The 26,817-nt window shown below is 47.6% G+C and overlaps 2 protein-coding genes across 5 annotated transcripts in view; one reads left to right on the top strand and one right to left on the bottom strand.

The window, feature by feature from the left end:
* Positions 1-1,630: 1,630 nt before the first annotated feature.
* On the top strand, positions 1,631-6,835 carry GHRL (ghrelin and obestatin prepropeptide). 3 transcript variants are annotated; one of them, XM_030307397.2, is made up of 5 exons: positions 1,631-1,911; positions 2,344-2,465; positions 2,708-2,821; positions 5,780-5,888; positions 6,678-6,835. In XM_030307397.2, exons 2-5 carry the CDS (start codon positions 2,358-2,360, stop codon positions 6,695-6,697), a joined length of 351 nt encoding a protein of 116 aa, XP_030163257.1. In that variant the 5' UTR covers positions 1,631-1,911; positions 2,344-2,357; the 3' UTR covers positions 6,698-6,835. The 3 variants fall into 3 exon arrangements, with proteins under 3 accessions (XP_030163257.1, XP_030163255.1, XP_030163254.1); XM_030307395.1 differs by having other exon boundaries at positions 1,644-1,911; positions 2,705-2,821; XM_030307394.2 differs by lacking the exon at positions 1,631-1,911 and having other exon boundaries at positions 2,171-2,465; positions 2,705-2,821.
* A 2,572-nt stretch (positions 6,836-9,407) lies between these two features.
* TATDN2 (TatD DNase domain containing 2) overlaps positions 9,408-26,817 on the bottom strand; it is a 28,874-nt gene continuing 11,464 nt past the window's right edge. Inside the window, exons 4-8 of one of the 2 annotated variants that reach the window (XM_030307389.1) lie at positions 21,117-21,995; positions 16,405-16,532; positions 14,687-14,870; positions 14,102-14,270; positions 9,408-13,921 (exon numbers count right to left, since the gene is read on the bottom strand). In XM_030307389.1, coding sequence (XP_030163249.1) covers positions 14,130-14,270; positions 14,687-14,870; positions 16,405-16,532; positions 21,117-21,995 — 1,332 coding nt within the window. In that variant the 3' untranslated portion in view covers positions 9,408-13,921; positions 14,102-14,129. Of the gene's footprint in view, positions 13,922-14,101; positions 14,271-14,394; positions 14,493-14,686; positions 14,871-16,404; positions 16,533-21,116; positions 21,996-26,817 lie in introns of those variants that run through there. The other variant, XR_003967036.1, reaches the window with a different exon arrangement.

Raw genomic sequence — 26,817 nt, 5'->3', positions numbered from 1 at the left:
CCAGGAGCCAAGAGATCTAAGCTCAGGTGGCTGACAAGTGGGAAGGCCTCCTGGAAACATGCTCACATTCTGCTGGGGCTAAAGGAGGGATTCCAGCCCTTATGGCAATCTGGCAATGAGAGGTTTTCCACAAAAAGGTACTTAGTCCCCCACCTTCTACTAAGGGGCTTAGTCCAGACCCTCCTATGCCTCCACTGTCCCTAGAGACTCTACAAGGGTCCAGTGCCCCCTTTAAGTCAGGTGGCCAGTCATTTGATGATCAGCCTTCTATTGCCTTGATAGCCTAACTGCATCCCCTGCCCCAATCCCACCCCTCTCACAGCAAGCAGATTTTTCTGGAATCCCAGGTTTGCTGTGCAATCAGGATGGTCTATCAGGGAAGACACTGACCTAGCAGCCAGGAACCTGGGAAGCCAGCACCTGCCACTGAAGGCTGTGTGGCTTTGAGGGGACTGGGGCCTTTTTGGTGTTCAGGGTTCCTTCCAGTGAAATCAAAGCTCAGCCTCCCAGCTCTTCAAGGTCTTCCCAACTCTTGTATTCTACAATCCTGTCACTCCTCTGTTCAAGAACCTGCCGGGGCCTTCCTCCTGCAGAAAACGCCCAAATTCCTTGAGCTAGCAAGGCCTTCAAGACCGTGTATAACCTGACCCAGAACCATCTTCTAGGCCTCTCCTGATGACACCCTCCCCCCCCCACCCACGAACACCCTCATCCAAGGCAGCCAACTTTCTAATCTTTACCCCAAACGCTCTACATACACCCACACCTTCTTTTCACCTTTGCTCACACCGGGTGATGCCCTCCCTTCCATTTTCACCTTCTGCCTCTTTCAAGGAGCCCTTCCTGATCTCCCAGCTCTGAGCCCCTGAGCCCCAGCACGAAGAGAGTTCCTGCTCAGAAATGCTACAATTTCTGTGGAGGCAACTCATTTAGCCCTTAGGAGTCACTGCCTGGGCATCCAATTAGATGAAGCTCTCCAGACAGGGAAGGATTCCCCTGTGATGTTAATTAACTCCTCATCCAAGAACGTGTGACCACAGCATACACTTGCAGATCCCACTGGCCGGAACAGAAGGGGCAGTCATGTGCATGACACCTCAGAAGATTTTCACATCCATCACCTCATGTCATCCTCAAAGCCACTCTGAGGAGCGGCTCTGACACAAGGCAGATTACTAGTCCTCTAACCGGGGCCCATCACCCTGGGAGTAGTCACCTGTGCCAGCACTGGGCCATAGCTCTTCTCCCTCCAGGGCCAGTCTGTTCCCTCTCAGAACCTGGCTAGGGGAAGGGAGACAAGGCAAGACGTCAGGAAACACCAAGGCAAACCGACGCATTCTGGAAACGATCCCCACGCCGCCTCCTCTGAAAGGACGGTCAGGAGCCTGTGTCACCGTCCCTCCCAGCAGACTCCTCATTCTATCATGGCACTTCCCTGCTTGGGGAAGCGTGAAACTTTCCGGAGTCAGGATCCCCATGAGCTCCAGAGGTTTGTGGAAGCCAAAGCAGCATCAGTCACAGAAAATAACATGTTGGGGCTGGAAAAACTCTTAAAAATCTGGTAACCATCACCTCATTCTAGCCAGGAAGAAGAGGAATTTCAGAAGGGGAGTATGCAGAGCAGCAGAGAACAGCAAAGCTGACCTGGACCCCTGAGCCGCCTCCCCCCTCCCACCTGAACCAGAGTTGGGACCACCTGGTGACAGCTGGAGCAGGTGCCAACGCAGCAATCTCTCCGAGCATGTGACCTCCACTGCTGATTTCTACCCAGAGGACACGAGCATATGAGTTCCCAAAGAATGTAAAGCAGCCACAGGAAGTTAGGAAGGGGTTGCTAGTTTAAAACAAACACAGGGCTTCCTACATAAGGACCAGACAGCTACCGGGCACCACTTCCACCAGGAACCCCAGGTAGGTACTCTCTCTCTACTCTTCGTGTGTGGGTTTATGGGTTTAATTTACTGTGACTGCTGGCCATTCACGGGCCCAACTGAACAAAGGGGAGGCTGCACAACGTGGGGCGGCTGGAGCCCCCCAAGCCCCTGTATCCCCTGGGGACCCTGCTGGCCCAGCTTCATGATCCTTCATTAAGAAATTCAGCACAAGCTCCCTGGGGCCCAGGACAAACATGGGGAGTCTCACTGCTCAACAGCCTGGGAATAGAGGGCACACATCCTTTAATTCGCTTCTACCTGGCGGCAGTGAACAGAGGGAGCCCCTCTCTCAGGGGTAGGAAGAGCTTCTCTACTCTGCAGTGACATCCCAGGGCCAAGTCCCCTCACCAGATCTGGGGCACAGGGAGACAGGGGAGGACCCACTGCCTCGAGACCATCTGTCCTCCAGGCCCACCTGACACCATGCCCTCCCCGGGGACCGTGTGCAGCCTGCTGCTCTTCAGCGTGCTGTGGGCAGACTTGGCCATGGCAGGCTCCAGCTTCCTGAGCCCCGAACACCAGAAGGTACAGGTAAGATGTCTCCCCACAAAGCCCCACATTCGAATTGGGGTATCTCATCCCAGCCTTGCCATGTAGCTGCCAGCTGTGTGACCTGGGCAGTGGCTCAAACTCTCTGGGCTTCAGCTATCTCCAAGAGCACAAAGGAGGAATCTGGGTCTGACCATAGGTTCACACCTCACTCTGCTTCCAGAAGTATACGGGGGAGAGGGAGAGGGTTGGGGCCCTAAAAAGAGAATACCTCTTTCCAGCAGAGAAAGGAATCCAAGAAGCCACCAGCCAAACTGCAGCCCCGAGCTCTAGAAGGCTTGATCCACCCAGAAGACACAAGTCAAGTGGAAGGGGCAGAGGATGAACTAGAAATCCGGGTTGGTTCCTCTGCAGTTTTATGCTTTTGTGGCAGTGGACGGGAGGAGGGAGGAGGAGGGCAGGCTATGAACAGGGATCCACCTACCGACTACTTAAGAAATGTAAAATAGCACAAAACAGTTGACCCTGAACTGGCTCCAGGTCTTTTCCCATCAGGAGGCAGATGTCTAAGAGAAAGGACTTTGCTACAACAGAACGGGACAGGACCGGAGCCATGAGCAGGACAGCAGGGGTGCTAGCTGACACCAGATGATTTCAAAGGGGAGCCAGCACGCATGTTGCCAAGACAGACAGCCAGCGAGAGTCGGCTGGTCATGGACTGAAGGCATTTCCCCACAGAAAACTCGTGGCCTCTGTGCCTCTCCAGCCTTTCTTGGGGCTGGAGCGTATGCAGATGGCACCCTGGACAGGCCAGCTACCGCCAGCCCATCTCTGGTGGCCCCTCACCAACCCCCATCTGTAGACAACGACAGGATCGGTGGGGCTTATCGTGGCTCCGACAAATCCTGCCCGAGGTGAGGAGCAAGCTTCGAAATAAAGAGAACATGAGGACAGAGAGGGAATAAAGGGATTTTGTAGGGGTTCTCCATGCAACTTTCCTGAAAGGCTGGCTGTGGTTAAGGCGATGGTTCTGACAAGCATTCAGATGACAGACGCCTCCATGCAGCGGAACCAGAATTCCCCTGGGGGAGTCCTTAATTATCGCACTGCTTGTGTCTATTGACTGGGATCTCATCTGCAAACTGTCTTTCCCTTATCGCACACCATTTAATCTCTACAACAACCTGTGAGGTAAGTAGGGCTGACATTATTGCCCTTGTGGTAGAGACAAGGAAAAGAAGTTCAGACAGGTGAGCACACGTGCCTGACACGCCACAGCCAGTGTGTGGCAGAGGCGGGACCTGCAGTCACGGCTGACTCCAGCTCCCAAGCCCCCCTTCCCCTCACTGGTCTGGCAAACGGAGCATGCACAGTGGCCCAAGAACGCCCTTCCCCGGTCTCTTCTGGCCCGAGAAGCTGGAGTGTGTCCTGCCTTGGCCTCCCTCCCTCCCGCCAGCTTCTTCTAGCAAAAAAGGATGAGCTCCCAACCCCTGCTCTCAGACCCTCAGCAGAACCAAGGGGTGCTCTCAGGTGCCTCCTCCACACCACATGTGAGAGCCCCATTCGATTCCTACAAATCCTCAAACTGGGGAATTTCCTGGTGAGACCGGCAGCCCCTGTGGCTGACACTCACCCCAGTCGGGCTAATGCTCAGTTTGCCCAGACAGGGAAGAGGTTTCAGTGGCTTGATGACTCAAGGCAGAGATGGGATGACCAGAAGTTTCCAGTTCCCACAAAGGCTGGCCTTGGAAGAGGTGGACTGTGCTGCCTCAACTAGAACCCGAAATCTGGAGCTGACAGAGGTGGGGAGGCCTGCATCCCTGGCTGCAGGGCTCTGGACCTACTGCCTGAGCCCCTCCTGCACTGGGGCTCCACCTGTCCCATCCCGGGCCCCCACCGTCCCCCAGACACGTTCCTCCCGGAATCGACTTTCAGAGCCGTAAGACTTTTGAGACCAAGTCCTGTCCTTTCCCCCGGCGCCCCCCATCCCTGACAGAACTCATGAGGCACTGAGGCCAAATGGGCCTTTTCAAGTCACCAGAAGCAAACCTCCCCATCAGCAGTTGCCATGTGGCCGCCCAGTTCCGGGTGCCCTGCCAGCCAGCAGGCCCCCAGACCCATGCTCATGTGGTTCCCAAGAAGTCTGTTCAGGTCACCTGTCAGCCACAGGATGGAAGAGAAAGAAATAATTGCCCATGGGAGAGAAGAGACGGGCCAAAGTTTCCTAAAATATCAATCATGTCCTTCCCCATTCTCTCCACCTTCACAGTGGAGACGAGGAAGGTCAGTTTTTTCAACAAGCAGCTATTTGTTTTTCTCACAACCTCTTGGAGCACGTCTGCTCATGTGTGAAATGAGAATGACAGCGGTACCTGCTGGCAGAGAGGCCCGGAGGACTGCACCCGGCGCAGAGGCAAGGCCTTGGGCCAGCCTGGCAGAGACAAGGGGGCTCCACGCTGGGCATCACTGCAGCCCTGGACCGGACGAAGCTCCAGGGCAGGCGGCAGAAGGACCAATGGCCAAAGGCTCCCTCCCACCACCAGGATCCCCTCAGTGACTTGTTCAGACATCTCGGTGACCAGCATGCAGGTTGCCAGGTACCAAGGCAGCTACTAGAGGAACAGAGATAACGATACAGTCTGCTCTTAAGTAGGGGAATCCATGATGTGGCTGCAAACAGAGCTCTTCCCCATTTACCCAAAGCTGAGCTTCAATAAATCATTTGCTAGAGTGCTGACAGAGCTGGGAAAATAGGGTGCTCCCCTGGAGAAGGGAAGAGACAGAGGCACAGAAAGAAGGGGGCACTTGGCTCAGAGCATCTTTCCAGGCAAAGGTCAGCTTCTTGTCTAACTTCCCATGGAACAAGGAAAGACCTGTGCCCAGGAGAGGAAGAATGGCTGGGAGAGAAGGTGGGGGCAGATGAGGGGCAGAGACCACCACCCGGGCTACTGCTAGGACACTGGCAAGACCCACTGTCCTCCCGGTCTCCCTACTGGAGTCTGAAATTCTACCATTGGCAACCTCAAACTTAGGTCTTCCAAAATTACAAGGGGGAGTGGGAGCAATCTCGGGAACCCCATAGCTTTTATGAGCAACCTCACTAGAGGTAAGCAAAGAGTACAAGGTAAGTCTCCTGAAGATGGCAGGGGCGGGAAGAACAGGCCTAAGAAGGCGAGTAATCTGGCTGAGCAGCCTCTCACTGGCACCTGCTGGGCCCGCACACCCTCCTCCCTCCCTGTCCCTGTGATGAGACCCGGAGAGCCCAGGAAATCCTTTGGGAGGCCTGTGTGTTTGGGGCAGAGGTGGGAGGGTGTGACCTCTGACACTTCCTGGGTCTTCCCCACCCCTCCTCCTAGTTCAACGCCCCTTTTGATGTTGGAATCAAGCTGTCAGGGGCTCAGTACCACCAGCATGGCCAGGCGCTGGGGAAGTTTCTTCAGGACGTCCTTTGGGAAGAGGCCGATGGTAAGTCATTGCCCCAGTCAGGTCACTTCAGTCTCCATGGAGTCCCAAATGGAGCTCAGCCTATGGGTGACACAAGAGAAGTTTTCTTCCCCTACCACTGCCTCGCAAAGAGCTTCTAATTCTTCCTTCCCAAATGTCTGCAGGAGAGCAGACTGGGCTGGGATTTCCAAGTGGCTCAGAAGAGAGGTGAACACAGTCTTTGTATTTCAAGAGCACGCTCGCTATGTTCCAAGAACTAGCACACTAACTTTGGGGCCCAGGGAACCCCAATATCCTAACCATAAAATACAGCTAACACTCACTGTGAGTGCATAAAATTATACCTTTATTATATAACTTCACCTCGTGAACAAAAGGAATTAGTGCTATCATCAGAATAGGCTCTTCTGCAGCCAGTGAAGCAAAGATTTCTTGCTTTTGTTCTGAATCCCTTCTTGGCTTATAAAAACAAACCATTCATTTGTTCCTGGTCACAGGGGCCAACACCTGCCTTTGGAAGCACATTACAACCTGCAAAGCACTTCCCTAACTAACACGGTGTCACCCTGTACCCCCACCAACCACATGAGGTAGGCAGGGAGCATGGCACTTACCTGGGGGGTGCAGAGAAGGAAACCGAGGCTCGGCTTTTAGGTGACAAGATCAACTCACACAGTCCACACGCCAAGGCCAATGCCTCCTCCCCGCATTACAACACACTACCTCCGACATCGCCATTGTGGAAGAAAAGCCATCTATGATGGCACTGGCAGGACAGTGGACACTGAATTTTGACCTCTTCCTTTTCAGAGGTCCTGGCAGATGAGTGATCATCCACTAGAACGACCCACTTGCTTTCCTCCCAACCTGACAGCGCCCACCTGGCTTTTAAACTGTTTCTGCAACAACACCCAGTTCTGAGTGGTACTAGCTTAAGAGGTGAATAAACATTCATGCTGTATGCCGAACGTTCAAAATGGAAATTTATTTCACCAGAGGAAAACTTCACATTTCATTGAAAAAAAAAAAATTTTTTTAATCTATGGTCAGTACGAAGAGCAAGGAGGGATAGGTAGTAAGGCAGGTGTGCATACTTAGGAAACCAAGAGAGGGAGGGGAGGAGAAAGGGAGGGAACAGAAGACACTGTTTTTTTTTAAAATACCACAGCTTCCTGAGCACAGTGAAGTTACAATGAGAGCTATTTAGCAATCAGCAAGGATGGGGGACCAGGAAACTTCAGGTGACATTATCAGAGCCAACATCCACTGAAGTGACATCCAAGATCAGAACAGGATCCTGGGAATGTGAAGGCATGAGTATGAAGTTATACATAACTGGGGTGCTTACAACAGCTACTAGCCACTGCTATACAGGGCTGAAATAACCATTTCTCCTTCCTCCCTGTCCTCTCCTGAAAAGACACGGCAAAGCAGATGCCACCTCACGTAGGCCAGGCTGGGCAATGCCTCGGGGTACTTCACTGATACCAGGCAGGTGTTCCTAAACACTTTCAACTCCAGCTCACAGCTGAAGTGAGACTCGATCCTTAAGTTCCACAACTTAGTTCCACCAAAGATACCAGCCTTCTCGGGAGGAATGTCAGTTATCAGTGATTTACACTTCCACGTACAACGTGTGAACTGTCTTTGAAGAGCTGGTGATGACAGATGATGGGTGAATCACTAAGGAGAGAAAAAGGTAAAGAACGAGGAGGCTCCAAATATAAGCACTGCCAATACCTATTAGAAACATGTAGGCCGACCCTCTGCACAGAGTTGGGGTAACATGCAGAGCCCAGAAAAGCCTTTATCAGGGTGCTGGAGGAGCCACGTATCTTCTCGAGTAAAACTATCATCGCCTGGCACTGAAGGCACAGCCCCACTGGCACTAACCACTGATCACACTTGGCAGGCACACTGAAATCCAACTGCCACCCTCAGCAACGAACACCACGTGCACCCTGGAACATCACCATCATCTGAGAACCTCTTAGAAATGCAGAATCTTGACCCAACTGTACCAGGATCTGTATTTTAACATGATCCTTGGGCTAATAAACAGCTTATTTAAAGGGGCTGGGAGACAACTGGATCCTATTCAATTCAGGCAGGACAGCACACAGAACCAGATCACCCACCTGGCACAAACTGGTGTCAATTCTCATATAAAATCTCATATAAAACTTCTGAAAATTCACACCTGGCCAGGTGATATCCTCAACAGAACTGAGAAAACATCATGCTCACTTACCTCCTCTTCTCTAGCCCCAGGCTTGCCATCATGTCCATCCCTTATGCCTACCACACACACATACTTGCGTCTCCCAGAGGTCTAGACGCGGACTATATGACTACATGGGCACTTTGCACACCAAATCCTTGCTTCTGAAAGCATCTACCTCTAAACCTCAGTAGTAAGATTGAAAAGCATTATTCACCATATAAAGAATTTAAGGTACTGGTGAACACAGTAGAAGAGAGGGAAGAGGGAGAAAGGCAGTAGAAATGCAGGGAAATGACCTTCCTCAGCCTCCAGATGGCCACCCCCTAGGCACTGATGTAGAGACTAGCACACTATCCTGGAGATTAGCCACATCCTTAAGCTCTATAACTTAGTAGGGGTGCAACTCTGATCATCACTAACCAGGCCCACGGCCCTTTTTTTTTTCTTCCTAGAAGTGAGTCACTTACATATAACACCCAGTGTCCTCCTTAATGCCCATCACCCCTTTAGCTCTTCCCCCCCCCACCCAACACCCCACCAACAACCCTCAGTTTGTTCTCTGTACTTGGCAGTCTCTTACAGTTTGTTTCCCTGTTTTTATATTATTTTTGCTTCCCTTCCCTTATGTTCATGTTTCGTATCTTAAATTCCACATGAGCAAAATCATGGGATATTTGTCTTTTTCTGACTTAATTTTGCTTAGCATAATACACTCTAGTTCTATCCATGTTGTTGGGAATAGCAAGATTTCATTTTTTCATCACTGAGTAATATTCCATTAAATATATATACCACATCTTTATCCATTCATCTGTCAATGGACATTTGGGTTCTTTCCATACTTTGGCTATTGTCGATAGTGCTGCTATAAACATTGGGGTGCACGTACCCCTTCGAATCAGCATTTTGGTATCCTTTGGATAAATAGTGCAATTGCTGGGTTGTAGGATAGTTCTGTTTTTAATTTTTTGAGGAACCTCCATACTTTTTCCAGAGTGGCTGCACCAGTTTGCATTCCCACCAGCAGTGTAAAAGGGTTCCCCTTTCTCCACATTCTCACCAACATCCGTTATTGCTTGAGTTGTTCATGTTAGCCATTCTGACAGCTGTAAGGTGGTATCTCATTGTGCTTTTGATTTGTATTTCCCTGATGAGTGATGCTGAGCATCTTTTCATGTGTCTGTTAGCCATCTGGATGTCTTCTTTGGAAAAGTGTCTATTCATGTCTTCTGCCTACTTTGTCACTGGATTATTTGGTTTTTTGGGGGTGTTGAGTTTGGTAAGGTCTTTATAGATTTTGGATACTAATCCTTTATCTAATACGTCATTTGCAAGTATCTTCTCCCCTTCCGTCGGTTGCCTTTTAGTTTTGCTGACTGTTTTCTTCACTGTCAGCCCTCTTCTCAATAGCCAGAGGAGGATCCAAGGCTCACACATGGTCAAAGTGGTCTAGGAAGGCAGCTGGCAACCCAAGAAGCATGCATGGATTGAGCTCAAGGCAGCATGGGTGTCAGGCCATGAGGGGAATACGGTCACCTGATGCTTCCAAAACAAAGACAAGGGCTTACTCCTCTTGCAAAGGACTCACAAGCACTCTCCCACTTACCTAGGTGATTTGTGGAAGAAACACATGCTGGGGGGTACGGGAGTGGACATTACAGAGGACACTTGTTAGATGAGCACTGGGTGTTATACTGAAGTGATGAATTACGGGAATCTACTCCTGAAGCCAAGACCACACTGTATGTTAGCTAACTTGAGAATAAAAAAAATAATAAATTGAGTGAATGACAAAAAGAAAAGAAAAAGAAAAGAAATAGATGCTGAGCACCCACTGTGGAACAAGTACTCTCACTCCTGGGCCAGGGAGCAGGATGTGATGCAAAGCTAGGACCTTCAGCCTGACCCAAATTTGAATCCCAGAGGTATGATCCAGACCAAGACAATGAATTTCTCAGGCTCATCGCACGTAAAACACCTATTTCCCTGGGTCACTATCAAGACTGAACATAGTATCCCCCACACGGACACCAGGCACATAGCAGGCATTCATTTATTCGAACCATCACCATTTACTGCATGCCTGCTGTTTACCAGGCATTGTTCTATAAACTTATATGTACTCAACGTAGTCACAGTTAACTTGCACAAGCCCACTTAAGAAAGAGGGAGAAAACAGAAGTTCAGAGAAGTTAGTAACTTTCCAAAGTCAACCTGCAAATCTGTTGCTGACTCCTATCCAGAGCTATGGTACCTGGGTTTATCTTTAGTCCCTGCTTCCCTTGCCTGACTGCCTATGATCCAAGGGGCTTCTTTTGTTTTTCATTTTCCTTCATAATACATCGAAGTGGGGTGAGGACAATTTCAAGTCAACAACTGACAAATAAAATTTAGCAGAGGAAACACTTGAGAAAATGTAGCATTTCCAAAATGGTCCTAGGTCAGCCTTTTAAAAAATTTTTTAATGTTTATTTTGAGAGAGCAAGCGCGCACAAACAGGGGAGGGGCTAGAGAGAAGGAGACACAGATTCCCAGTGAGGCTCCGCACCATCACTGCAGAGACGGATGCTGGGCTCAAACTCACAAACTGTGAGATTATGACTAGGTCAGCTTTCTTAAACCCATGCCTCCATGCATCATTTAATGATGCCACTAGCTTAAGTTTCTCTGAAAGAGCATGTATTTATCCCTGGGGGAAGCGACATATTTGCTGGGGGAAAAAAATCCTCCTTATAAAAAACTTTGGTTTTGGAGCATAAAAAAAAAAACTTTTTATAATATACCTGCTACCTTAGTACAGTAACATGTATTTAACTTACTATACACTTATAGGTGTGTGCTCAGACATTCATCTGACAGCGTGCAAAAGTAAGAATGAAGACCCACACTTAGTTACCTTCTTTAATCTGGATACGCCCCCAACCATCACTGACGAATGAGCGCTCACTGTGGTCCAGGGGCTGGCCGGCCACTGACCAACACTTCGGCCATCTCTGTTTGATGCAGTCTGTTCCGTCACTATGTAGCTCAGTGGCCACTTGCCCTTATTTTATAAAACTGATGCAAACGTGAACGTGCTGACGGTAAACAATTAGTAATTGATCCCAAACTTAATACAGAGGAAAAGATGGAAGCACCACAAGAGCCGAGAGCAGCAGATTTCTAGCCACAAAGAGGACTACCCCTGAGCAGATGCCATCAACCGTGTGCTCTCCTGGGAAGGAACGGAGGAGACAAAGTGATGGAATTATATGCTGAAGATGCATCATCGATGACCGTGTCTCGAACGAGGCATCAGCACAGGCGTCAAATCAGCACAGGCATCTGTAGCATTCTTGGAACACAGCCTTCCTTTTTACAGGCTTACTTCTGGCTTGTGCACTTGTGTTCAGTAATACCTTGGCACAAAATTAGAGGACCGACTGAAAGTAGTGACACAGAATTTCCTCCCAAGTTTGCCCAGAGGCATCAGAGGAGGCCATAGTCCAAAGACTCGCCTCACTACAACAGATCTGTCAACACTACCCTTGTGTACTCCGTTTCTCCTACTGCAGTGCTCCGGGGGGAGAAAGGAAAACCAAAGATCTGTGTACTGCTAAGCAGCAGTACATCGGAGTTCCCAGGCAGTAAAATGGGTTAATGTTCGAGGGCAGCAGAACTCTGAAGAAGGAAGGTACCAGGTATTCTTATTACCAGTTTCATTTTGCAGAGACATAACATGTATACCTGAGAATTTCTCCCCAACTTTGGATTCTCAGGTTACAAGGCTGGCCAACAACTTGATTGTTATCACTCTGAGAAGTGTAACCAACCACAGAGGGCACGGGAGCTGGCTAAAGACCCATCACTTTATTTTCAGAAAGAGATGGCCAAAAGGGGCAGGGGGTGGGGGGACATACAGAGGCATTCCGGCAGCACAGCAAAAACAATCAAGTCAGCCATCAAGTCAAAAACAATGCCCACCAGCTTTCACCGCCCACACAAGTCATGTTCCACTGTGTAACAGCACAGAAATGATCATCTTAAATCCTAGAGATGAGAGTACATAGCACCTTGTGCTTTACCTTGGCAGGGAGACTGCACAGGCTCAGAGACATCCACTTAGTCATCACTTTTAGCCCTCTAGCACAGGACCACTCTGCTTCCAGCGCAGCGAGTATTGACTGACAGGGCTTGTTGTAAAGGAGGTGTACAGGCTGCAGTTCACTTGTGGGACAACAGAGCGCTCTGAAATACTTAGTCCTCCAAGCGGGAGAGCAAGCCCCCAATTCCCCACGTTGGCAAACTGGAGGCACAGACAATGCCACACAGCTGAGCCATGGAAGGCCAACAGTGAATCAAGGCCTGCTTCCCAGGCCAGTGACACGTGCACCAGGCCAAGACAGAAAAACCAGCTATGAAACGTTAAGTCCATTCCCTTTCAGCTTACGAGGCTCAAATGCACCTTCCAAAAACCCCTAGAGAAATCCAGCATTAACTGATGGATTTCACGAATTAAGCTACCGGCCTCCAAGAAACAGACAAGGGACTGAAGGTGTCCCGTCTCACTGTGGGAGATCGGGGTAAAGGATCCTTTTGGACAAAGTGCAGAGTGTCCTCACACTTAACCCTCAACCATTAGAACCTTCCAGGGCCTGTAACAGATATACCAGGCAGGGAGCAGAGCACAGCTTAAAACCTGACGATCCAGCCTCTCAAAAGTCAAAGGAGAGGCGCTCACTTCCAACATGGGAGAAAGGACACAGATGAGGCAAAGGCAAGGGAGAGAGAGCCCTGGGAGGGGACTGAAAGGCAGAGACACCAGGCCTGTTTGTTCGGCATAAGCAACACCATCGCTTCTCGGCCTTTTGGCTAAGATCATGTGCGGCATAAGCAACACCATGGCTGAGCAGCCCCAACAGAGTTCTGAAGAATTAAACTGGTTTACCTCTCAACCCGGGTGGGGCACATAAGGGGCTGTTACATGGGATGAAACAGAAGTATTCTTGGTTCAGTGTTCCAGGAGAATGGGGCAGAAATGGAGCAACAGGCAGGTGGGACGTCCCAACAGCAGACTAGCAGGTCGCATCTGCTGCAAACTGAACCCTTACCAGATGAACACAACCGAGCCGTAGCCCTGGGGGCATCGGTAAGCAGAAACACCTTCTCAGGGGTCCTCTTCCTCCCAAAGGCCTCCTCCTGGAGTCCCCCAGTCTGTCCAGATCCCCATTGGCCCGGACTTCCCCCGGACAGTGAGCGTCCCCCGCCCCTCCAGACCGATGGCAGAAGAACCAGTGAGACTAGCAGCCAAGGTCTTCCATTCATGCTGAAGCAGAGCTGAGGCAGCAGCGGGGACAGCCGAACCGAAGCATTATCCAGGGAAAGAAGGGGAGGACTTCTCGGTTGAAGGACCATAAACCTCCGAGACAAGGCTCCAGTTAACGTCCCCCAGAGGAGGTTTCCCACTTGGGAGTTCATCTTTAGATCGGAGACCCAGGAGCGGAGTTACACACACACAGGTGCTCAGACGAGTAGGAGAGGGTCTGTGAAGACTGCTCAAAGTCGCAGGCTGCAGAGCACCAGGACTTGGAGTGGCAAACTCACTGCGCCCTCCTCTCAGCCCCTTCCTGCGTCACTGACTGCCCCGGGAGGTAGACCCTACCCGTGCCTTGCTCCACGCTGCTCCCCACCCCACCCCCGAGCCGGAAGTAGAGCTTTAGGACGGGGCTTCGAGGCAAACATCCTGTCCTGGTTTCCTCCGTTCCAAGGGGCTCTCTTCAGACACATCCCTGACCTGGGACATACAGGCAGAGAGCAAACCAGCCCATCTTCTGTCAGGCCACTGGTTGTCCTGGAGGGGTGGGGAGAGAAAAGGAAGAAGGTCCCAAACCAAGTTCACTCAAGACAGATCAGGCTAAATGCTCACCCTATGTTCTACATTCTCTCCAGTAAGAAGATGCAGAGAAACCAATTTTTGTCCTGATTTTTAAAAAACATGTAACGTGATCTTGATGACCTTTTCTAGTCTGACCTTTTTCTCCTGACTGCACTCTCTCTGCTTAAAGATTGTAGAGGCGGCTGGTGTTCTCACGCAGGATGGCCAAGGTGTGGGAGAGCGGCTGATCTTTGACCCTCGCAATCTCTCGGACCGTATGCAAGGCCAGGCCTGGGTGGGCATACTGGCAGAGGCTTTTGGGAACCTGGAAGACATCAAGCATTCAGAACATCACTGTGCCTTCTGTGCACAGTCATTACACAGATCCCCCTCCCCGTCCCTTCCCCAGCAAGGACCTCTTTGGGGCTGCCCTGTAGAGACCCCTTTACCTGCAGGTGCAGGGAGAGTCCTAGTCATGGGGGGCTCTGGGTGAGCAGGGTCCCACGCTTCCTTGGACTACCCTCTACAGGGTAGGGCTTTGCACTGCCTGGAAGAGAGTGGTTACCCTTCAGCTTCTCAGCCCCCTAGACTTTTGGTTCTGCAGAGAACAACAAGGAGACATCTACACAGCCAAGGGTGAAACCTGGAAATCACTGGGGCTCTGGGCCTGCCAACCTTGCAAAGGTGACCGCCCCCCTCCCCCCATCCCCGCCTCAACTCAGCCTGATGACCCACCCCTACCTGTCGGGGCAGGAAGTAGGGAGCGTCCGTTTCCACAATGATTCTCTCCAGCGGGATCTGCTTCAGAGCTTCCCGGGCCTCCCAGGCCGAGGAGTAAGTCAGGACTGCTGTGAAGCCCACAGACATGTTGGGGAAGTGCTTCAGCAGAGGCTCGATGACTGGGTAGCTGCCAGTGAAGCAGTGCCTGGTAGAGGGGAGGGGAGGGTTTCCAGATCAGGGCCCCTCTCACAGCCCCCTTTGCAACAGCCCCCAACTGCCCCCAAGACACAGTGGCCCTTTCAAATGATTTTGTGTGGACAAATTCCCAGAAACACAAAGATTTCATCCAAGAGAAGGACTCCACGGTAGCCAGACGGGAACACCATGGTTCCAACAAGGTAAGACCCATGGTGACTCTCAGCGATCAAAGCTCAGCAGTTAGCCCATCACTGCGCCCAATCCCACGCAGCCACTCGAAGTGGCCACCACAGGGAAAATCCAGCAGCAATATAGGGACAGGGTGCGCTTGTAACACGAGAAGAGAAACAGACTTAAAACCTGAGGCCCCTCCAAGATTACAGTTACAATAGGTAAAAAACTACGTCTCTGCAGCCAATGAACTGGAAGCAAACAAAAAAATGAAGATATCAGAGAGTGGGACTACAGGTCAATTTTCTCTGAATCTGTTATCCATTCATGTTCTTAAGGCACTGTTATATTGTTAACCAATCGGAAAATTCAGGGCTTCCTCCAGCCACAACACCTCGCTGAGCCGTCTTGGCCCTGGTCTACCTGTCCCCCATTAGACTTCCTTCAAAGCCATCCCCAAACAAAGCCATGAGAAGCCAACCAACCCACCCAAAAGGGCTGAGGGATGGTGCCTCATCTCTGGTGTGTGCTACAACAATCAGAGAGGTCGCCCTCTCCACTTGTGCACCTGAAAGGCGGCAGTCTAGCCTGATAATCCACTGCCTTCTGCTGCCTGTCAACACCTGGTTTGGGTTCTAGGCTCCGTTTTTTCAGTTAACCCATCTCACCCATCTTGAAAGAGCCAGCCCAGGCATTACCTCCTGGCCCCTTTCTAGCAAAGCTAAGCTAACAGCCCCTCTTCTGGCTCCCACAGCACCTTATGCACGACTCAGCCCTACTCTCTGCGGAAGTCACTTGCCAGCCTCCACAGCTGCTCCCAGGGACCCCAAGCCAAATGCCTAGGACAGGTAGGCATTGATCTCCCAGGTAGGAGATCAGGAGTTTACCACACTGAGCCCCTAGATACAATTCAGATTAAATGCATAGTGAAATTCAATGGCTAGAAAATGAACTTTCAAATTCAAAAAAGGAAAGAATTTCTTTTTTGGTGCCCTGGAATTATCTCTATTTTCTAAGTCACTGGACAACACAGTGATCTCTCCCCAGATGTAGGGCCTTCATCTCTGAGAGCTCAGACTCCACTGTAGCCTGCCACCAGGGACCGGGGTCACGAAAGCCCCTTTGTTGCTCAGAGGTGATTTAGGATATTAGTTCAAACCATATGAAATTGCCATTGTGTAAGTGAAAAATGGTCAAATATCAGAAATCTCACATGATTGAATCTAATACTTCATCTTTAGAAGGGATATTGTGTCACAAAGACCTGATAGGATCATCCTCTCCTCAGTGAGTTTTCCTTTTTCCAACTAATATCCTACACAGAAAGAAGTGTTCCTCTCATTTGCCCACCAAAGCTCCAGCCTTCTAACCTATGGATCTTGTAGTCTGAGGGCACAAATTTTTTCATGATGTTCAGCAGATCTTCGTCAGCTTCTCGGCAGTGGATCACCAAGGGCTTCTTCAGAGATACGGCCAGCTGCAGCTGTCTCTCAAACACCTGGGAGAAGGCACAGGGACACCTGTGGGTCAGAGCCACTCCAGAAGCCTGTTACCTCCACAACACCCAGAGCAGTGAGCACCTCCATCGTCCCCAATTCTGCAGACTACATAATGTATTATAATAACAGCTAACGCTTACTGGGTGCTGACTCACAGGTAGAGCTCAGAGCTCTTTAGGTGTATTCCTAAATACTCTTTAGGTGTATTCCTGTGATTCTCGCAAGCACCCTAAGGTAAGGTACTGTTGTTGGCCTGTCATGCAGTTGAAGAAGAGGAGGTTCCAAGAGAGGGCAAGAGATCCGCAGCTGGAAGCTGGAGCACCACAATCCACATCTGAACCCTGGCACTCCACAGAGCAACCACCATGCAATGCTTATGTGGGGTTGCAGGGGCAGGGCAGGGCTCAGGGACATCAAGTTAAATGTCCTTCCCCTCACCGTACCCATCTCTACACCTACCCCCAAGAGGTAATCCCCTTCCACGCAAGTTCCAAAGTTGTACGTGCATACACACACACACACACACACACCCGCACAATGTGTGGATCTCAAAAGGTGCTCAAGTATTTGAAAGAATAAACTACCTATTTTCTCCAACTCACTTTCTTTTTTTTTTTTTTTTAATTTTTTTTTCAACGTTTATTTATTTTTGGGACAGAGAGAGACAGAGCATGAACGGGGGAGGGGCAGAGAGAGAGGGAGACACAGAATCGGAAACAGGCTCCAGGCTCTGAGCCATCAGCCCAGAGCCCGACGCGGGGCTCGAACTCACGGACCGCGAGATCGTGACCTGGCTGAAGTCGGACGCTTAACCGACTGCGCCACCCAGGCGCCCCTCCAACTCACTTTCTTTACTCAACCAAAATCAGATATCCTTCTAGGTGAATACCTACTGATACACTACCTTTCATTTTTTTAACCTTTAAAAAACAACAACAAACTCTAGCCACTTTTAAATCACTAGTAAAATACACATATTGTTAAGAATTTAAATAAAAAAGGGGCTAGAACTTATCCTTTCCTCTAACAAGTTCAGCTTTAGAAGAACACGAGTATTAATTCATTATAAACAAATGACCTCATCTAAAACAATGTTTCCATGAGCTTTTTTTTTTTTAACAGTGGAACAGAATTCATGTTTGCATTTTTAACATCAAAAAACTACTATTGGTAATTTGAGTCCTGTAATATTCACTTGAGAATGACATCTTCAAGTCCAACACTTGGGCTTCCTCTTCTAACAGTGACAGTGAACCAATACCAATTCTGATGTCATTCTTGTTTAACCTGTGTTTTCAACAAAAGGAAAATGACCACAGACACCAAAATCTTAGAATGCTGGTAGAGTCTTCAAAGACGGTCTAGCCCTGTATCTACAGCTCGCTGGATCCCCTCCCCAACACAGCTGCCCTCCTTGGGTCCCTCCAGAAGCTGGAGGTCACAAGAGATTCAATTTCCAAGGCTTAATTCCTGCTTCTAAAAAATTGTTCATAAGGGCAAACTATAGCCTTAGGATAGAATACTACAAAGCTGTTATAAAAAGCCTATTTTTTTCAAAATATATTTGAAACCAGAACCTTTTCAGAAGTGGAAAAAATATTCAAAACTAATTTTTGTTTCCTAACTTCTTTTTTAAAAAGCATGGACATATGATTCTATGACAGGTTCTTGTTAGACATGCCATTTGTTCCTTGCAATTCTACAAGGGACAATAATACTAAAAATACAACATTTTGTAAAACATCCAAATTTCAAAAACAGGCAGATGGGAGAAGACGTGTTAGAAGGCAGGACCCTGTGGCTGGGATGGAGCTACCTAGAGCATTTGTCATCACCAGGAATCCAGCTGACAAACACCAGTAGGGAATCAAGTGGGGGGAAGCTACTGACCCAGCATAATTACTCTTCTTCTGCCTGTACGAGCTCTGGTTCTCCCACGGATCCATTATTTCCAGGAATTCCTGAGTCAATCAGTCTCTCCTAGGGGTGGCCCAGGCAGCTCTTGCATACTCAATTCCCCAGTAATTAATTTCAGTCAAACACAACTAGAGGCAAAAACCGCCTGGATCAGACAGCCCAGGTAGGGAAGGCCAGTCCACTCCCTCTGTCTTTTGAAACCAGATACCAAGAGATTCTGATAGTCATGCTAGCTGATGTGTGCAACTCATACCTGAACTATCCAGGAACTAACTCTTAGGAGTCAAATAGGCAGTTAAATCTACGAACACACAGATAAGCAAGGAAAAAGTTAACAGTGGTTCACTCTGAGTAGCAGGGTAACTATTGAATTTTCCGCCAATTCTTTTGCTTTCCTCTGTTTCCCAATCCTTCCAGTAAATACTAGGTAACAGAAACCAAGCTCTAATAACCAACCAGAGCTGGCACCCTATCACTTAGCCAGATACGGTTTCTTCCATCAGCTTATCTTCTTCCCTTCATAAGGTAAAATATTCATCAAGAACTTGTCAACCACTCTGCTTTTAGGTAAATCCAACTCCGTGCAGACATCTACCTATTGTAGCTGTTAGGTCCCACCACTTCTCACTTTGGTGCCTGAGTGTAGATTTACATCAAGAACAAGGCATCCACTTCCTCCGTCCAGCCTGGTGGTCGTCAGTGTTCTACAGAAATATTTTATCTTCCCCTCCCGCTGCCAGCTATGTGTTTCCTCTGAATCGCCATTTTCCAGTCATGAGTCCCCTCTCACCAAGCCAGATGATATCCACAGGATTTCATCACCCTCTGCTACACCTTCAAGATGTCTGTTGCGCGGCACGCCCTATGGGCCTCAACGTGCAGATCTGATACCATAGTAACTTTTTTTTTAATGTTTATTTATTTTTGAGAGACAGAGAGACAGAGCATGAGCAGGAGAGAGGCAGAGAGAGGGAGACACAGAATCCAAAGCAGGCTCCAGGCCCTGAGTTGTCAGCACAGAGCCCAACACTGGGCTCAAACTCACGAACCGTGAGATCATGACCTGAGCTGAAGGTGGACACTCAACCGAGCTACGCAGGTGCCCCGTTACAATAACTTAATAAAGGGAAAAGTTACTGTGAAATACTTAGTACGTTTCTTGGCACATAGTAGGCATTCAATCAACCCCAGCTATACAATTAAACACAATACTCTTCTTCCTTCCAGTTGCCTTAATGCACACATTTCTCAATTGTTCCTCTTTCCATACCACACCTGCATTGAGCCAGGGAAACAAACCAGGAAAGCTGAATATTAAATATTCCTCACTTTCTTAAAAATCTGTTTTCTATGTCTTCAGATTTAGCTATTCTTCCATTCACTTTGGACTAGTTTATGACTGCCACAAGCCAGGAACTGCAAGCTTTCTAGTATTAGCGAAAAGAACTGTGGACACGCAAGAGGTTTGTGTAAGACAAACCTAATTCTGAACACAAACACTATTTACACTAGAAACTCACTAAAGTAAAAAAATGAAAACATTTGCACAAATAAAATCCCACCTGTCTGAAAATAGATCAAGTCAAAATCACCCTGTTCCAAATTTAGTAACCTTAGCAGGTCCTAGAAAACTCATTTTAAAGAGACCCTTTGGGAGCATCTGAACATCTGAAATCGTTTCTTATGTAAATTAACTCTTAAGCCTTGCACGCAAGTTGGTTGCCATGGACAACTGTATTCAAATTGGAATCTCTCTCCTAAAGGTGTATAAAGGTCTGGAGTCCTTCAGCAGAAGACTACCACACCTTCTCTAAACTTTCTCTTTGGTCAAGGGAAAACTAAGAAACCTCTGACTCTACAAGATTCCCTCTTAACTCACACCGTTAACCACAGATGCAAGTATCAATGGGGCACAGTATCAGTGCATGGCAGAGGTTGACCGAGCCGGGCAGGGACAGTGCTAAAGGGAAAGCTGGCTTGCTAAACTCTGCCCAGGCTGGCATCCACGAGCCCTCTCACCAAGGCCTGGAACGTACTGGGCATGCAGACCCAGCCTACCAGGCATCATCAGCACAAAGACAGCACACAACAAATTCTACAACAAATGCAACCTGGCAGTGTGAGCAGTGACAACGTGGGAGGGTCTTTCCTCTTGTCCTGCTCCTTCCCAAATCAGAAACTTCCACTGAAATACTCGAACCACCCTTCCTCTGGCAAATGTCTGTGCTCAAAAAAATACTTGGACAGGGGCAAGTACTAAGATGGGTAATAGTCGTCATCTCTGGCAGGATGGGAAATTCTCTTTACATGTTTTTATATTTTCAAAATATTCTGCTACTAACATACTTAACTTTAGAATCAGATTAAAAATATAGTTTGAACAAAATTGGTTGCCTCCCAAAAAGAGTAACAAATGTCCTGCCATATATATATATCATGCCATAAGATGTCACAGAGTACCTATCCCCCTCTCCTACACAATCAAGTGTAAAGAAATAGTTGGTGAATCATGTGACAAGTAACATCTTGAGGGTCTGGACAAGCGCCATCACATTTTTAGGGGCTCTGAATTCTCTAGATACGAGAGCAGAGAAAGCTTTACTGTTGGGTTTCAACAACTGACAGAGGAAATAAAACTGTGAGCAAACTAAAGAGACCCTCATTACCTTGTGCTGTTCTGGGACAGGCGTGGTGCACTTATACGAGTAATCCAAGCCCATTTCCCCAAATGCCACAGCCTTGGGGTGCCTTAAGGCTTGCAAAAGATTTCTTTCTTGACTCTCACTGTAGTAACGTGCAAAATGAGGATGACAGCCAAAGGCCCCCCAAACCAGATCCTCTTTCAAGAGCTCCTCCCACAGGCAATCAGTCAGTGTCCGAGGATCACAGAAGTCAGAGATGCAGCCCTGAAACTCCTTAGGGAAGGAGCTGCTATAAATTTTTCTGAACTTAGTAAAGGACCCTTTGAAAGACAACTTGGAATACAGCATGTCCAGGTGACAGTGGGTATCGATGAAACCCTCTTCTAGGCCTGACCCCCGATGGCTCCTTGGCAGGGAGCCGGATGTGTGGCCTCCGCAGGGACGTGGTGCCATCTCCTCCTGGAGTGCTCTTTTCTCCTTCACCTCTTCTTCCGAGCTTCTGGAGAAATGAAATGAACGGGAGTTCTGGGATGAGCCTTCCTCTGTTGCCTCCTGGTCTCTGGAAGTATTCTGGGAAGTCGCTGCAGAGTTAGGGGGACAATCACTCAGGAGGCCCCGGTTGCTCCGCCCTGCCTGCAGCGTGTCACTGCCGGCGCCCACAGAGGGGTAGCCGCAAGGCTTGGGGCTGCTGGTCCAATAGCTGGCATAGTCACACCACGGACTACTGTACAAATGAGCCGGGTACATGACATAGTCAGTGGGGAAGGCAGAAGGCTCTGGAACTGTGGAGGGTTTCAGCGAGCCGGGCTCCTCCTGAGAGAATCGGACTGTGGAGACTTCGTCTACATCAGACCAGTCACTTCCTGAAGAGGTGCGCTCTATCACCACCTCCCTTTCTTTAGGCTGCAGAAAAGAAAACAAACAACGGGTGAGCCCTCCTGTGTGAATGAAGACAGCCTCTCACACTCTGTCATCAGCAGAACATAAACTCTGGCTTGTCTTTCTGGCCAGAGTGAAGGCTTTGCATTGGCTTACTTTCTGCCTGGTTTCCTTGTAATTTCCAGAATGTGAGCCAGGTTACAGCTATAAGCAGTCATATCAGGTTCAGGAAAACAACTGTGACCACAGTCTTAGAATACCATCCCTAAAGGGGATGCTATTCCTGCACTCCCTTTCTGAATGATCCCTTTGGAGAAAATCTGCTCTCTAGAACACCTGGTGTGCTGGGGATTTTAGAGAAAAGCAGCACCCAGCAGGTCTCATCTCTAACGTGTCTCCAATACACTCCAAATGCAAACCGCACAGTCAAGATGGGTTTAAGATGTGTCTGCAAATGCTTTTAACACTACTCCCCATCGAGAGGTGGGGTTTGTGACCCCTCCCTTCCCCTCAAACCTAAGGCAACCTAGTGACTCACAGGAGAACACTCAGGAGAGCACAGCAGGAGGGACACTGGACAACTTCCAAGGCTAGGTCAGAACAGCCTTGCAGCTTCCCCTCTGTTCTGACAGCTTGCTCCTCCCAGGGAAGCCAGCCACCATAGAAGAGGCCAGAACACCGAGACCATACGTTAGAGAGGTCCCATGTAGGTGCCAGCATCAACTGCCAGCCACATGAGCAAGCACCTTGCCCGTCCAGCCCTGATGAACTTTCGGAATGCAGGCCTCCCAAGAACTGCATCAGAAGCACATGACAGACCACCACCTCCACCCCCAAGCAAGACCTGCCTTGTCTGGACCTTTCTGAATTCCTCACTCACAAAACTGAGAGCAAAGTAAAACATTTAGTTTCAGCCACTACATGGCAATGGTTAAGTGGATCACATTACATTAAATCAATTTAGCTTTGCCTAAAACAGAAGTCCCGAAGGTCATGAATTTTTGGTTTCTTCACTCATATCTTCCAAACACTTACAACAGTGCCTAGCATACCGTGCTCACAAATATTTGATGAATTAATTTGTAGAATAAATGGGGCAATGGTTCCTGAACTTAGCTTCAAATTGGAACCAACTGGGGGCTTTTTAAGGCTACCCCACCCTAAGATATTTTAATTCAACAGGGTCCCAAAGAATCCGTATTTAATTCTCCATGTCACTTTTATACAAATCAGGTTTGAGAAATACAGTAAACACATAGATCTCAACTCATGCCAAAAAACTGTTCCTAGTTTCTTTTAGTTAACGAAGCCATCTATACCCTCCAGGACCAGTCAGCTTGAGCAGCAAAACACACTTTACAAAGTGTTTTCCTAAAAATACTTGTATAAGCAAATACAAATCACAGAACAAAAAATTTATTCTAAAGAAGCCTGATGAATAAATTGATTACCTCCTTAAAATGGAAAAGAAATCTTTTTTTGTTTCTACTGCGGATACTAATCTTCCATACCTCTACCCACACTCCAAAAGGAAACAAAATGGTCACATTTTATTGGTCACAAAAATGTTAATGAATTACAAACTTCCCATAGGATACTTTCCCACTTTAGATTTTCTTCTTGCTACTCCTTTCCTGAGTAACAGAAATATCCAAACAAGAACCTTTTCTAGGAGTGCCTGGGTTGCTCAGTCAGTTAAGTGTCTGGCTTCCACTCAGGTTACAATCTCACGGTTCGTAAATTCAAGCCCTGCATCAGGCTCTGTGCTGACAGTTCAGAGCCTGGAGCCTGCTTCAGATTCTGTGTCTTCCTTTCTCTTCGCCCCTCCCCTGCTCATGCTCTGTCTCTGTCTCTCTCTCTCTCAAAAATAAACATTCAAAAAAAATCTTTTTAAAAAAATAATATTTTCTAAGATACAAGATCACCTAAATTGCAGCACATTTAACATTTAATCTGAACTCCTGAAGGTGGGTGACAGGCAACTGGGTGATTTGTTACACTAATCTATTTACTTTGAATATGCTTGAAATTTCCCATAAAAGGTTTTTCAGGGGCGTCTGACTGGCTCAGTCAGTGGAGTGTGTGACTCTTGATGTCAGGGTTGCAAGTTCAAGCTCCACAATGGACACAGAGTTTACTTAAAAAAAAAAAAAAAAAGTTTTCTACAAGTTAATCTCTAAGGGAGAATAATCCTTCAAAAACCATCTTACTTATGGTGGAAATTTCCACCAACGTAGACAATAAAAACTTGCAGTCTTGCTAGAGCTGGACAAGTTTTTTTTTTTTTTCCTTTTTTCCACTAAGACACACTAGAATCATTACTTTTGTATATGTGCACTTGAAAGTTAAAACCATTCTCAGATGCAATTAACATCTTTGCAATCCAGCTCTTTAAAGTTATTCTGCCATTTCTTTAAATAACTAATCTGATTAAAATTACAAAAAGCACCTGAACAGAAGGTAAGGTTTTTATCCCCGAAGATGACCCCTCAGAAAGGGGGCATTTTATATGCTAGTTCTTACAAAGTCTCCTGTATTGCAAGATGTACATTCTTTTATGTGAGGAGGACAAATGACCCCAAACAGACCTCAACCAAGCTAATGTTGGATGCTTATAGGAAGGTTCCCTAAATTCATTTGTTAAAAATAGAGGGATGGGGTTAAGCAAAGAGATGTACCAGATTTAATAATCATTTCTGGAGGATATGACCTCACAGTTTGCCCAACGTCATTTTCAACAAACCTTTTAAAAAGCACTTTTTTTTTTTTTTTTTTTTTTTAATTTTTTAATGTTTACTTATTATTGAGAGAGAGACCCACGGAGCATGAGCAGGGAAGGGGCAGACAGAGGGGGAGACACAGAATTTGAAGCAGGCTCCAGGTTCCAAGCTGTCAGCATGGAGCCCGACGCGGGGCTCGGACTCACAAACTGTGAGATCATGACCTGAGCTGAAGTCGGTCACTCAACCAACTGAGCCACCCAGGGGCCCCGCACTTTTTGTTTTTTTAAATATCACTCTTGGGACACCTGGGTGGCTCAGTCGGTTGGGCGTCCGACTTCAGCTCAGGTCATGATCTTGCTGTCTGTGAGTTCGAGCCCCACATCGGGCTCCGTGCTGACAACTCAGAGCCTGGAGCCTGCTTCAGATTTTGTGTCTCCCTCTCTCTCTGTCCCTCCCCCGCTTACACTCTGTCTCTCTCTCTCAGAAATAAACATTAAAAAAAAATTTTTTTTAATTATCACTCTTAAAAAGCAATATGGTAAATGATTGCACATAAAGAGACATTGGGAAAATACTTGAGGAGCACCTGGGTGGCTCAGTCGGTTAAGCATCCGACTTTGGCTCAGGTCATGATCTCTCAGTTCACGAGTTCAAGCCCCACATCAGGCTTTGTGAGGAGAGCTCATAGCCTGGAGCCTGCTTCAGATTCTGTGTCTCCCTTCTATCTGACCCTCCCCCCCAAAAAAATAAATAAAAACATTAAAACAAACAAACAAACATCAATGCCCATCTCAGACCTCCTGAGTCAGATTTTCCATTCTTATTACCAGGGAAGTTCAGGAAATCACACTACTTGACTCAAAAAGTAACTCCAGTGACAGCAAAGACCATGTCAAAGACATGTGCAAAGGTTCAATAAAATTTAATGAAATGAGTGAGTGGGAAAAATAGCAGAGTGGGGAAAACATATGAATTTGAAAATGCAAGTGTAACTACAAATACATACCATAAACAGACTTATGATTATGTGATCTAAGTTCCTGAAAGGCTTAGTCAAGTTGGCCAAGAAAAGGTTTTTACGTTTTCTTAAGAAAATGGAAGGTTATCTATATTGAAGATTGCCTTAGGTTCACACAAATATGGTAAAATTTAAAGTTACATACTGAGGTCCTACTATATACTTAGTCACTGAGCAAAGCGTTTTCATGTATCAGTTCAGCAAACTGTGACCCATAAGCCAAATCCAATGCACTCCCTGTTGGTGTAAACAAAGTTTTACTGAACAGTCAGGCCTGTGCACTTAAATACCGTCTCTGTTTTCATGCTTCTACAGCAAAACTGAATAGTTCCAACGCAGGCCACATAGTTCACAACACCTAAGATATGACCTGACCCTTTACAAAATAAGTCTGCTGATCCTTTTGTTTAACCATGATAAGATTTCAAGAACTGTGACTTTTACACAGATGAAACTGGGGCTCAAAGAGGTTGAGCGGCTTTCTCATGATCACAGTTCAGGTGGCCAAGGTATGACCCCTTATTACCTGATCCCAACACTCAGTGCTTACCTACCATTTCATGCCTCCTCCAAATGCATACTTAACAAAGACAATCTAAATGTCCTGCCTGACAAATAGAAGTCTGGGTAAGTTTGGAAAGTTCATCCATACAAAGGAATTTCAGGCGGCCCAACAAGATCATGATCAACATCAGACAGGAAACGCAGCCATTATATAGTTAGTAGAAAAAGTAGGTTATAAAACATATTGTTCTTGAGATTTCCAGTTAAATATAGCACATGTGGTTTTTGTCCTTCCTGCCAAAAAACCCTTTGAAAATTATAGGAAATGACTTGAAAAGACATAAACCTACAAAGAGAAAGCATATAGAATAAACGGCAAAGCTAATTACACAAAAATCAGCTGCTAGAAAGCAGACAGATGAACAGTTATCAGATAAGCAGATCAGAGACAGCCAAAACCTAAGCCTGCAGTGAGAAAAACCCAGGGTGAGCCACAGTACAGGACCCCCAACAGACTCAGTTGGAAGTATTCGACCTCTGAAAATGAAGGTAAAGCTGGAGATGAAAACAGGAGAATGAGTTGGAATCTGTGATGTTAGGT

The sequence above is a fragment of the Lynx canadensis genome, chromosome A2, assembly GCF_007474595.2.
Source record: "Lynx canadensis isolate LIC74 chromosome A2, mLynCan4.pri.v2, whole genome shotgun sequence".
NCBI classification, from domain to species: domain Eukaryota; kingdom Metazoa; phylum Chordata; class Mammalia; order Carnivora; family Felidae; genus Lynx; species Lynx canadensis.
Note: the sequence above shows the minus strand (reverse complement) of the source record. Positions and strands in the feature narration are given on the sequence as shown.

What these genes read in the sequence shown, in the direction of transcription:
- GHRL (XM_030307395.1), top strand. Translation starts at nt 2,358, where the DNA reads ATGCCCTCCCCGGGGACCGTGTGCAGCCTGCTGCTCTTCAGCGTGCTG. An exon ending in CCGAACACCAGAAGGTACAG is followed by an intron (nt 2,466 to 2,704) that starts GTAAGATGTCTC and finishes ACCTCTTTCCAG; the next exon opens with CAGAGAAAGGAATCCAAGAA. An exon ending in CCTTTGGGAAGAGGCCGATG is followed by an intron (nt 5,889 to 6,677) that starts GTAAGTCATTGC and finishes CTTCCTTTTCAG; the next exon opens with AGGTCCTGGCAGATGAGTGA.